Raw genomic sequence first — 13,082 nt, forward strand, 5'->3', positions numbered from 1 at the left:
TAAATGATAAAATATTAACATACAAAACAGACTAAACATGCATGTTTAAAGAAAATATGGAGGACTATTAAAAAAAAAGTTTTTGACTTAAAAAAGAAGAAGAAGAAGTTGGTCTTTTTTTAACCTTCAAGCAATGATTTATTAGGCTAATTTTAGTTAATCAAATTAATTTGTTAAATTTATAATGAGTTGTGGATTTTAATAAGTTTAATAAGATTTTTTTTATTTTAATTATATAATATTAAATAAATATTAATATTAAATTAATTAAATAATAAATAATAAAATTAAAAAAATTATTTAAACTCAATCTTAAAGGTTTTTGAAAGAAGGTTAGGCTATGCGGATGGACCTTAATTACCCTTTAAAAAGCGAGTTATTTTCATATTCTTGCCTCATTTTTTTTCTCTTAACAAAAATATCTAATAAACACTATAAAAATCTTTATAAACCATATAATACTATCAAATACTCCCATATCATCCACAAAAAACAAAATCAACTGAACCCAAAAAATCAAAATAAAACTCATTATTTTTTTTCCAAACATGTTTATGAATAAAACATACCATCATTAAATTATCCCCGTTAAATATAACTTATTAATACTAAATTTAATGATGTTATCGTCAATATTATGACAGCCAATTATTTGTTTTCTCCCATTGTTTCCAATAACTTTCTCTTTCTCTTTTTAAACCAGAAATTAAAAAATAGATAAAATAAAACTTTAAATCAAAATAAAAAATTAATTTCGAATTTAATAATATATAATTAATCAGTAAAAAAATACAATTGGAAAACAAAATCATCAATGACCGACCTTAAGCTTCTTCTTAGTTTCTGGTAATTGGGATTAGTTTTGGAGCCTTTTCCAAATGATTTAGACAAGATTTTAAGAACGACCTTCAAGAAAATTGTTCACATCATGTCCACTGCAGCATCAAGATGCTGTAACACACAGCTACTAATTTACTGTAACTGAGACTGAAAGAACTCCATTTTCCATTCAACCAAAGGAAAACAAATAGAGGTTAGTATAACAAGCTCTACAATTCCATGACGCAGTTCTGTAACAAGAAACAAGGCACACACTGAAAACCATGAATTAAACCGGAAAAAAATGCCCAAATAATTTCCCCATCCTTTTCTTTCCTTTCTACTTTCTTATCCCCTCCCCTACAGCATATTTAAACCACCAATTTTACAAATGATTTTGTATAGTTACCGAATTCTCTCCAACCAGTCGACACTCTTCCGTGCTTTCTCTACCTGTACGTCAACACTTTTTCTAGATTTATCATAATATTCCACGCTTCTCCGTGATCTCTCCATGTGCTCAAAGGAGACCTTTAACTTTTCTAGCTTGTCTGTGTGTGTAAACCTGAATTCGTGAAATTTCATTTTTTCAGTCCTGTCAGTGCTCTTCCTCGGTTTCTCCCTCCGATCAGTACTCTTCCTCGGGGCCTCAAAACAATCAGTGCTTCGTCTGGCCTGTTCAAACCCATCTACACTTCTCCTACCGGAACTTCTTCCAGATGGGGATTTCTCCACTGTTGTTATAAACTTCTTTAGATGCCTAAGATACTCTGGATACAGCTCCAAATTACAGTGATTACCTCCTTTGAGCCATAGAGGTTCATATTTCTCTTGGCACAGCTCCCAAAGTTGCTTGCCATGGGAGCAGTCAACCACTTCATCAGCAGTTCCCTGCAAGAAGAAAGTCATAAGGATTGATGCTTGAAATTTCTTAGCAGGGTCCAACAAGAAATTGCCAAATGGGAACAAGAAAGCCGAAAGGGATCACATAACTCAAAATAAAGTTCATTTGCATTCTCTGAATATGCAATGATGACCAGCAAAAATTTCAGCCTCTAATAGGAAAGTCTTGTCAAAGATGATTATAATTAAAATATGGATCATTATATGATAGACTCTGCTCCTAAGTTGAAATATTTATTTATTGTATTTTCTTATATAATTTTATAATTTCTAAATATCAACACTTTCTACTTGTTGTTGGAAATATAATGTGACTGTTGAGGCATGCATGATAAATTAGTGTCTGCATAACTTGAGTTGTTTTCTGGAAACAGCTAGAGAGGAGAAGAAAAATCTTGGACTCAGTTATCCAACATCTGATGCATTAGGTTATTGTTCTGTATAGAACCAAGAAGCACTTATAGGATGTGGTGGATAATTTTGGATAAAATTCCTCACTGCAAAACATTATCATGATAAAAACTACTGATTTCTGCCTATGAAGAGCTACTACATAAGATTTTGGGCTTTTGGACTGCAAGAATTTACAAGGTATGATTTACATAGACATGTTATAAGAGAGAGAACATAGCCAGAGTCCTGAAATGGAGGCTGCTGCAAGGCATATGCATAAGGAACACAAGATATAGTCTAACCAAGGAACTAGGGAAAAGGTACATTTTGTCTAATCTTCCAATAATTATTAGCAGTCAATTTTCAGATTGTTTATTTTTTTATCACTACAAGAACTTTCACATATGCGATAGCCCAAGCTCCCTACAGAAAACACTTCAGTGTAGCTACACATCTTTTTCACAATTTTATTGTATCCACCTCAAACAAAAGCCTCTGCTTATAACCCATTCTCTTAGCACCTGAGATTTCAATGAATTTATGCAGTTTGTTCCAATTGCCAAAAAGTACCATGTCTAACTTCTCATTAACAAATTTCATATTATATATTTTACTCCAAGGCCACTCATTTCAACCAGTCTTCTTTGTCACAAGAACCTCTCATTTAATACCTCTAGTTTCTAACAAATGTGTTTTCATAATCTACATTATCCAAATGCTGTGCATTCAAATGGTATACAAGACTAACTGCAGGATTTGCAGAAAGGTTTTGACTACCCCCAACAGTTATTGACTTGGAGAATTATAATTGCATGACATTACATTAGTAGTTGACCAAACACCAATTAGAAAATGGAGAAAACCCAAAAAATAAACTGTGTAATTTAAACCACTGGATATAGAATTCTAATACTTACATGGATTACCAGCACAGGACACTTCACCAGTGGAATTTTGTCTATATTCTGGAAAAATGTAAGCAAAACCATGTTCAGACACATGGTAGATGCATAGATGTTCTTTAAAACACAATACATAACATTTAAGAAGATCAAGAAGCCAAATATTAACCTTGTAGATGTCAAACCAGTATGAGCGTTTCACAGGATACATCACTCTTAACCCTGATAGTATAGGACTATGCAATACAACAGCTTTTAGTCGAGGTAAACGCGCAGCAAGATCCACAGTGGGGCCACTTCCAACAGATTGGCCATAAAGTATGATATTTTCCTGCTTGGCACCATAGCTCTCTTCAAGACACTTGTAAGCAGCTTCAATATCTGCATATGTATTTTGTTCACTGGGCTGCAGAGAGCAATTGTATGAGCTTCAGAGGGCCCGTTTGCCACAAAAAGTTTAGATACATAAAATTGAAGAAGATTCTACATGGCTTACCTTTCCTGATGACTGTCCATAGCCAGAGTAGTCGTACCTGGACAAATTGAAAAAAATAAAAAGAGCTTAGATTCTTTTTCTATATCTGATGCTTGAGCGTTGGATTAACTACTACACAAAGATTCTACAAGCATGGATTGACCTCTACTCTGTAAGAGATAACCACCAATATATATATATATATCACGTAGTGTCAATGTCTATATGATGGTAGAGACAAAATACCCAGGTCTAGTACCCAGGTCTAGTACCCCATAAAAACTCCTCTTGCATGCAAAAAGAACTCCTTATCACACCAGATTTTTCTCAAGTTTGTTGCATGCTTGGCCAGCTATTTTAAGTTGCACAACTTGATGCAACAAAAAGCTCTAAATAATATATCCATTCCAGATAAGATTCAAATTGGGCACTTGCAAGTCTAGAATCATGCCAGTGAGGCAGATCCATGCACTTTTTTTTTTTTTCCAAATTAGCTGCCATGCACATGGAGTTCTGTCAAAATCTAAACAGAAAACCAGCAAACAAAAGCATGCTTCAGGATTTCTGAAACAACCCTCATGCATAAATGCTCGTTCTTCTTCAATTTTCTGGCCTATATTTTTGCTTGCCAACTTTTTATCCATTAAGCCACCCTAAATAAGGATTCAACTTCAACTTTCTTGATAAAATTGCAGAGCAAATAGAAAACACTAGTCTAGTGCTAACAACTTACAAGACATGAAGAAGATGGAAAACATGAGTGTATGCAGAACACCAGAAGGTTCTAAGAAGCGAAGTTAGTCTCAATTCCTTTAACCAACTTTTCGCCTTGAAGAACCTAATCGATCCAGCATGATAATTGCTTAGATCAAACCTCATAGGAGATCCCATCACTCACCATCAAAATATCATAATTCTTGGATAAAACCAAGAATCTTAACCAATCTAAGAATAGCATCGTAGAATTATGATATCATAAAGAAGGGATCTACAATAAAAACAACTTTGCTTAGCTAATCTGTGAATCAGTCACAAACCAATCACTTGATCTCGAATTCTTCCACCCGCTTTAATCAAATAAACAAAGAAACTTTATAAGAAGATTCATAATTCCACAAAAAAATAAAAAATCACACTTTTCACCTACTTCTAACCCTTTCCAGTAACCCACAAAAAATCGCTTCCTTCTACACAAAGCAAACTAAAATTTACTCCAAAATCCCAACTGGGTATCACTAATTCTCATAATTTTAACACAAAAAAAACTGTCTCCACATGCACACTCTCATAAACCATAAAAAACCACACAAATCTTCAAAATTAAACAAAAGGGTAAGTGAAAAAACAGTGAAAGAAATTACCCCATGAGATTAACCCGCAAATGAATACTCAATTCGATGAAGAGCTCATACATCTGACCAATATCAGCTGCATTTCCATGGGAGTATAGCAAAGTAGAAGTTGCCATTGGGTACCTAACATGAACAGCAACAATCTCAGTCCCTCGCCGAGTTGGTAGACGCAAGATATCAACGTTTTCCCGGTGAGGGAAGTGGTCTAGAAGTAAAAGACCAGTTGCATCATCTGTAATTAGCTTGTATGATGGTGGGTTTGGAGGGAAAAATGCTAATTTGGCAGCCATTGATGAAGTCACCCCTCCCATCTCTCCTCCCCCTCTCTCTCAAATAAATAAAAAAAATTCCCTTTTCTTCTCTTTTATAGTAAGAACAATCTCAGCAGCAGCAGTGGAAGCAGAAGAAGAAGAGGATGCAGGAGAAGGGCGTTCCTCCTCCTTTTCTTTACTTTCCTTTTGGCTTGTGAAGTGATGAGTGTTTTTCAAAGAAGCAAAGGTGCTTGGAGGGCAATGATATGATTACAGGTTGGCTCATGCAAATGTGTGTGATGCCTGCCTGACTCACGTGCGAGTCTGCTGTCCTGATTTTTCTTTTTTTTTTTAAGGAAGGTTTTGGTTTCTACTGCAGAAAATAAATAAATGTCTTTATTGTGTTTTTGGCACTCAACTTTTATTTATTTATTTTAGGTCTCGGAAGAGACGAGAAAATATGTGGACACCAGTTAGGTCATGTCTCGATCATTAGCTACCTTTCCTTTTTTTCTTTTTTTCTTTTTTTTTTATTTATTTGGATAACCTATCCAGAAGAGAACTGTCTTTATTTTGGAATCCGAACACTTTGGATCCATGTACCGGTCAAACCATTATGATGACTTCTTGGTTTTTTTATTTTTTATTTTTTTAATTATTTTTCTTTTAAATGATTTTTTTTACCCACAATTTAGATTTGCATTCTAAAGAGCGTTTTGTAAAAATATTTTTTATTAAAAATATTTTTTTTATTTTTAAATTATTTTGACTTGATATCAAAAATAGCTTTTAAAAATAAAAAATATTTTTTATATTTTTGAATTATTTTGACTTGATATCAGAAATAGCTTTTAAAAATAAAAAATATTTTTTAAATATTTTTTCAAACAAAAAATAATATTATTATATCTTTAAACATCCATCCATGTCCTCTTTTCATAAAAGCTTGAGAGAAATTCAAAGCATATATACATTGTATGATTTTCTTTATCATAAAATCACTTTTAAGTTTCTTTAATTGCATTTGATAACATTAAGTCATTGAAGAATTCTTTTATTCATTTTTATTTTTATTTTTTACTTCTAACTCAATAATTTATCATCTGAACAAATTACATTATATATATATATATATTAGAAATTAGAATTATTAAATTTATTTTTTATTAAAAATAAAAGAAAAAAGCCTTAACTAGTCCTTTCCAGCATAGGGATCATTGCCCTATTTACTTTTAAATTGAAAACAGGAAAGAAAGTAAACATTGGCTTTGATAAAAATATGAAGCCATCACCGCTAGAGGCTCGCTCCTTCCTAATAAACTCAACCAAAGGGCATCCAGGCTGTCCCATTTTATTACACGTGTCTCTACCATTCCCAACAGGAAACATCCTTCTTCAACGTATAGAATCTTGACAACAAATACCTAACTACAATACACATCCAGACCGTCCTGTCGGTGATGTCTGGCTCGAGTTTTATATGGAATTGCGGTGTAATATGTGTTTTTAAAAAAAATTAAATTTTTTATTTGAAATTAATATTTTTTAATTATTTTAAATTATTTTAATATGCTAATTTTAAAAAAATTTAAAAAATAAAAAAATCATCTTAATATATTTATAAATAAAAAATATTTTAAACCGTAATTATTATCATAATTTTAAACAAACTTTTAATCATGAAGTTTGTCTATGTAGAATTTTTTTAAATAATTTTGTTTTACTACAAAAATTAAAAAGATATGATTGGGTTTTATATATAATTTTTTTAATTAGTAATTTATTTTAATTAAAAATATTTAATTGTTATGTCATGAGATAAGTTAATCCAACCAACTTGTAAATTGATTTTTATTATCTATATATCAATCCTAGTTTTTTTTGTCTTGCAATTGGCAATGCTTGTTGATGAATAGTAAATGTTTGTCATTATTTATTTTGGTGTATATTTGTAATTTTTAAAAAATATTTTTCATGCTGGAATATATTAAAATAATATCTTTTATTATTAAAATATTATTTTTAAGATCAACGCATCAAAACAATTCAAAATATATAAAAAAATTATTTTTTAAAAACATGATTATAACTATGTTTACAAGTAATCATTAAATATAGTATTATTCATATTGATGGATTCAAGAAACAATAAAATTTTAATTGAGCTAATAAGTTATGTAGATATGCAAGCAAAAATTATTAATCTATGTATTCAATTCTATTATATATCAAATCAAATAAGCAATAATATATACTTCACTAAACCTTAAACTTTAAGGAAATGATAAATTTTTCTCTCTTATTTTTCTTGAACTTTTTTACAAGCCATGCAAACTTTTTAAACTCTTGTTGTATGGACTAATAAGAATATGTAATATCCCTCATGCAAGTTTTTTAACTTATTTTTCTCTAAAATCATAGTTCAAAAATAATAAACTAATAAAAAACTACAATGACTAAATAAGCAAGTAAACCCTAAAGATTATGAATTAGTTTTAATGTGATGAATGTGTTGTTTATGAAACCAGGATGAACATTTGAATGCTGGGAAATCATGCAAGATGCACAAATATAAGGTGAATATTATCAACATTGTCTTTAAATAAAAGCTACAAAATAAGCTTAAAAATATAGACCAAACAAGGAATTGCTTTATTATATATCAACAAAAAAATATTTAAAATATAAAAAAATATTTAAGCTGTAAAACATTTATTGGTATAGTTATTAAACTTGATTTATTAGGTCAACATTGATAACTCCTGGATAATTTTTGGGAAATTATCTCTTGTTGTAATTAAAAACTTAAAAATTAAGGAATTGTAATTTAACATAGAAAAAGCTTTTATAGTATATCTTATGGTCTAGTCTATTTTATTTTTTAAAACTGTAATGTATATATTTGATTAACTCCTTAAATATACACACTCTTAATTAACTGTTTATGTAAATATAAAGTATATGGATAAAATCTTTAAAATGTAAAAATAAATTTAAAATCTTAAATTATTAAATAAATACAAGAGTTTGAAAGCACAGGATAGTTGGAGAATGATTTTGCATTTAATATTAATAACTTTATCCTAAAATATATAAAAAAAACTCTGATGAAATTTCGATTAAAAAAAAAAACTCACCTTTGTCTCAAATTAAATTATGATATTCTTATTTAGAAATTTAAGTCTACATAGCGGAGACTGTTACCAACACACATACATACACCACATTCATGAGTGATTGATTGAGAAAAAAAAAAAGAAAAAAAAGAGTAGAACATCAATGCCATCCCATAATAACAATAGTAGATTAATTAAGAAGAAAGCACCCCAAAGTTTTGTTATGTGGTGGTGAAGGCATTTACAAGTCACTCATGACTAGACATTATGTTTCGTCACCAACCATATCTTGCCCAGATCCCAAAGTGATTAAAGCAGCCACTGCTCTGAAAATAACTAGGTCAACAGTCCTAGGACCCATTTTCATGAACATGGCAGGTTCCTAAGAAGCAAGCCCACTCGATTGTCACTGCTAGTGGTCGCTGGAGCCTCTTGATTTCCATATTTGTGCTTCATAAATACACTATCAGATGTGATATACACACAGATAACCGCCCTCACAGGCCTGTAAAGTTGCTATCCGGGGCTTGATGCACATGATCATAAAAGAAGAAGAAGAAAAAACCCTTTGACGGAACACGGACGCCACAATTGACTTTTGCTAACTTTGTTTAGAAAATAAATACACAGATCATTAGAAAAATGTGTGGTGTAAAAAAGATGGCTTAGGATGCTCTTCAATCACCTTCGCTGGGTCTCGGCTGCAGGAGAAAAGCTTCACAATCTTCTGTGTGTTGTTATTTTTGTAAAGAATAATGGCTACACTATTCCTACTTACAATCTTTTATGTGTGTGTGTGTGCACTTAACCTACTTACAATCTTTTATGTGTGTGTGTGCACTTAACTAACTGTTTACAGGGGTGTTCAAAAAAACCGAAAAAAAAAACCGATTAAAATTTTGAAAAAACCAGCCGGTATATATATATATATATATATTTTTAATTGGTTGATTATAATCACACATCTCATCAGTGATTTTTCATCCTTTTTAATAAGGTATTAAAGCAAGTGATCTTCCTTTATTGAGTTTTTTGATATTTTAATTGGTTTTACTTGAAAAAAATACAATAAGAATGATATTGATATTTTTTTAGATATAATTAACCTAATATCTGAATCTTTAAGATTAATATCTATTTTAAAATTTGTAGTTTCTTTTAATTATTTAGTGACAATTCTATTATTTTTATCTCTATTTGATTTTGAAGAGTTTTGCGTTCATCATAGGTGTGATAACTAGTTTGATTCCCGACACCATGTCATGGAAAGAAGCTTTTTCTTTAATACAAAAAAGGGATGCAGACATTGCTAACAATTTTTTTACCACCAAGAAAAATCTTGTGTACAAGCTAAAAAGTTTACATATATGTTCAATAAAATAAATTGATAACTATATGTATCTATAAATAATAATAAATGTGTTAACTCAAACCAAAAATTAAGTAAAAAAGCTGAGATAAAGATTTTATTTCTTATAAAGAAAAGAAGATTGAATATTTATTTTAATTTTAAATTAGATCTTTAAAGTTTTAATTGGTTTAAATCAATTAAATTAAAATTTATTTTGTCAAATCAAGCATTAACTCAACATCAAAATTTATTTTTAACATCATAAGAGCCCTATCTAAAACCAAACAAAATAAAATATAAAATATCAACTTAATATAAAATAATTAAATTGAAAATAAAAAAATTTAAGTGACAACCAAAATTTAAAAAAAGAAAAAAAAAAGGAAAACATTGTGGGTAATTATTATCTCCTATGTCGCATTTTCATCCATTCTTTAATATTTTTTATATCTCATATTGCATTTAAATGTTCATGATTTTACTGAGCATTAATTTTACAATATCAAACTACAATTATTAAATGGGAAGCAAAAGGAATCAATAAGAAGAAAAAAAGAATGGAATGGAAAAAAAAGGACCCAATAAAAAAAAGGATAGGAATGGTTCATATTTCATAATTCAAACACCATTTCATGTTTACCTATCAAACCTTTTATATCAAACTAATCAAAAAGATATTGAAAAAAAATAATTATAACATGATTAATAGATATATTTAAAGTCAAATTAAAAATGAAATTCACTTAAATTTGTAGTCAAGATTTTCTTTAAAGATATTCTTCAATATAAGTTCTATAATATGGAACATTAACATGTTTAAAAACAATTTTGAATAAATAAAAAATTAATTTTAAAGAATTCTTAATTGAAAAAATTCTCAAACGAAAACTAAAAGTTATATATCATATTGAAAGATTGTAAGTACTTTTAATAGCCTGAATAGTAGTGTCTTGAAATGAAAAACAATTGGGTTCGCAAAGTATCAGAGTCTTTGTTTTTGTAGGGGGGGATGATCTAAGCAAGATCGACCTTGTGTAAAAGCATAAGTGAGCACATGGATTTGATTTAATTGTAAAATATTTTTTTATTACAGGATATTATCTTCGTCAATCCATTATTATTTAATTTTTTAATTTCATTCAATCTACTAGGATTAATATTTTGTCTATCAATTTTCTTCTCATTAATTACTCATAGTTTTGTCACTCCAAACAAAAAAAATTTCTCTGATTTTTTGAAATTTAAAAAAATTTAATTTCTATGAATTAATTCAAATTAATTTTATGGATATTTCAATTAATTTGCTCACCTCTCACATAAATAGGGGTGGGGGCTTTTGTTTTTTAATAGAGAGTTTTTCTCTCTCTCTCTACTTTCTTTGTTTTCATTTGCTCTTCCTACTTTAACTCTAATTTTTGTCTTTGTATAAATATGTTTGAAAATATTTTCTAGTTTATTTATCTTGATTGGTAATATATCCTTTCAATTTATTGTTGTAAGAGGTCTTGAATGCTACTTGCACTATTTAATTGACAATTCAACTTTAAGAACAACTAATATTTGATAATAACTTGTTAATTATTTTTTTGAATTAAAATTTTGCAAGTATATTATATACATAGTTTCATGATTTGTACTCACCTCTAGTTTCAGAAGAATATAGACTAGATTTGAAAGGAAAAAAGAAAAGAAAAGGGAGAGAAATAAAAAAATAATTATAATTTAAAAGATTAAAAAATAAAAGTGAGGTGAAATTACAAAACATTTATAATTTCATTACTTATTCAAAATATAAAAAAAAATAAAAACCAAAAAAAGAACCAAATATAAAGAGAAAATAAATTGCATAGGATGGTATGATTTTTTGAAAGGGCTAGGAAGAAATTAGAGGTGAGAAGAGAAAAAATACAAAAAAAATCATTAGCGTCAATTTCAATGCATGTTTGGGGCACGCGTTATCCTATTGTGTTGGGGTGTTAAAACCCTTCAAATATTGTTCTTGAAAATGATATTTGATGGTCGGACAACCTTACATATATCGCTTGAACAATCCAAGAGTAGTCCACACGCTGACACTTGCTAACATTTTTTTAATTATATTATTCAAAAAAATTTAAAAAGATAAAGATGCCTTGAGTAGTAGGCATTATATTTTTTTATTCTAGAGTCAAGTTAGTAATTTAATTAAAAAATAAAATGACCAGTCTAACCCTATATAATTTATAAAAAACAATTATGTGATAATGAAAAAGATCATCTTACTCTAATGCCTAATATAAATATTTTTTTTATTCAAGGATAATTTTATATTTATACTATTATAATGAATAGTATTCTTAGTTTTAGAGAGAGAGTTCATTGGTAATATCAAAGTTAAACTAATATTTGTTTTATTTTTTTTTAAATAAAACAACTTAAACCAATATAGTTTTGTGTTTTTTTTATATATAAAAAAAAAAACAAACTAGGTTTTGACTAAATCTCTAGATTATATGTTGATTTATCAAATCAAATGAATTATTCAAAGTAAATTCTCACTAGAAAAAGTCATATTAAATTTTTATCAAGTTGAGAAAAAGTCATACTAAATTTTGTTTCATTGATTTTAATTTGAAACTCAAATAAATTAAGAGCAAATTTGGTAGATTACGAGGTTATATTGTCATGTGAGTTTCAGTAACACTAGGTAAAACTAAAAATTTCGCACAAAAGCCCCATTCCGAATCAGTAGTTCTGTAGAGATCGCTAAACTAGCAACAACAAGAAATCATAGAACAGATCATGGTAAAACAATTAGCAGAATAAAAGCAGATTTATGTTTCCATGCTCGTGTTCATATCTGAGAATGGAGATGGAAACATGAGAGGCCAGCTTGTATCAAGATGGACCCTTGTGACCCCAAATTAAGGGAGGGCTCAGTCCTACAATATTATTGCATTGCCCTTTTCTAGGAAAGTGCAGCACGTAGAATCTCAGGGAATAAGACGGGTGTGAAATCTGCAGCATCATAGAGCACACCACCACAAATCTTCTTGGCCCTTGGCCCTTGACCCCATGTATCTAAGGCACCCACTGCAGGAATGTAAGCAGCATGTTTGTGATGCCCAAGACAATATCCTCGAGAAAGAGAAGAATACCCACAAGTCTCGTCTCAATAAAGGGTTTGCAAGTTAATTAAATGTACTTTTTTACATAAAAAATTTAAAATATAAATTGAAAAACTTATACAAATTAATTGTATTTATTAAATTTATTTATTTAAATTTTTAAAAAATAAATTTATACTCTAAAAAATTTATAATTTAAAAAATAAATATAAATAAAACTGACTAAATAAACACATGCTATAAAAAAATATTAAATAAGGTTGAATATAACAACAATATTATTTAAAAAAATAAATTTTAAAAATAAATTTTATTTGTATAAAACAAAAAATAAATTATTGATTAATTATATTAATATCTTGAAAAAATAAACAGAAAAAAAATTACTAAAAAAACTTATAATAAAAAAAAAA

General features: G+C 28.9%; 1 protein-coding gene across 1 annotated transcript; it reads right to left on the bottom strand.

Moving 5' to 3' along the window:
- Window positions 1-990: 990 nt before the first annotated feature.
- On the bottom strand, window positions 991-5,357 carry LOC105136703 (alpha/beta hydrolase domain-containing protein 17C-like). The gene is made up of 5 exons (XM_011042142.1): window positions 4,854-5,357; window positions 3,514-3,550; window positions 3,187-3,423; window positions 3,033-3,080; window positions 991-1,710 (listed from the first exon to the last, which is right to left on the bottom strand). Exons 1-5 carry the CDS (start codon window positions 5,153-5,155, stop codon window positions 1,225-1,227), a joined length of 1,110 nt encoding a protein of 369 aa, XP_011040444.1. The 5' UTR covers window positions 5,156-5,357; the 3' UTR covers window positions 991-1,224.
- Window positions 5,358-13,082: the final 7,725 nt, after the last annotated feature.

Source organism: Populus euphratica, unplaced genomic scaffold (genome assembly GCF_000495115.2).
Source record: "Populus euphratica unplaced genomic scaffold, PopEup_1.0 scaffold60.1, whole genome shotgun sequence".
Classification (NCBI taxonomy): Eukaryota; Viridiplantae; Streptophyta; class Magnoliopsida; order Malpighiales; family Salicaceae; genus Populus; species Populus euphratica.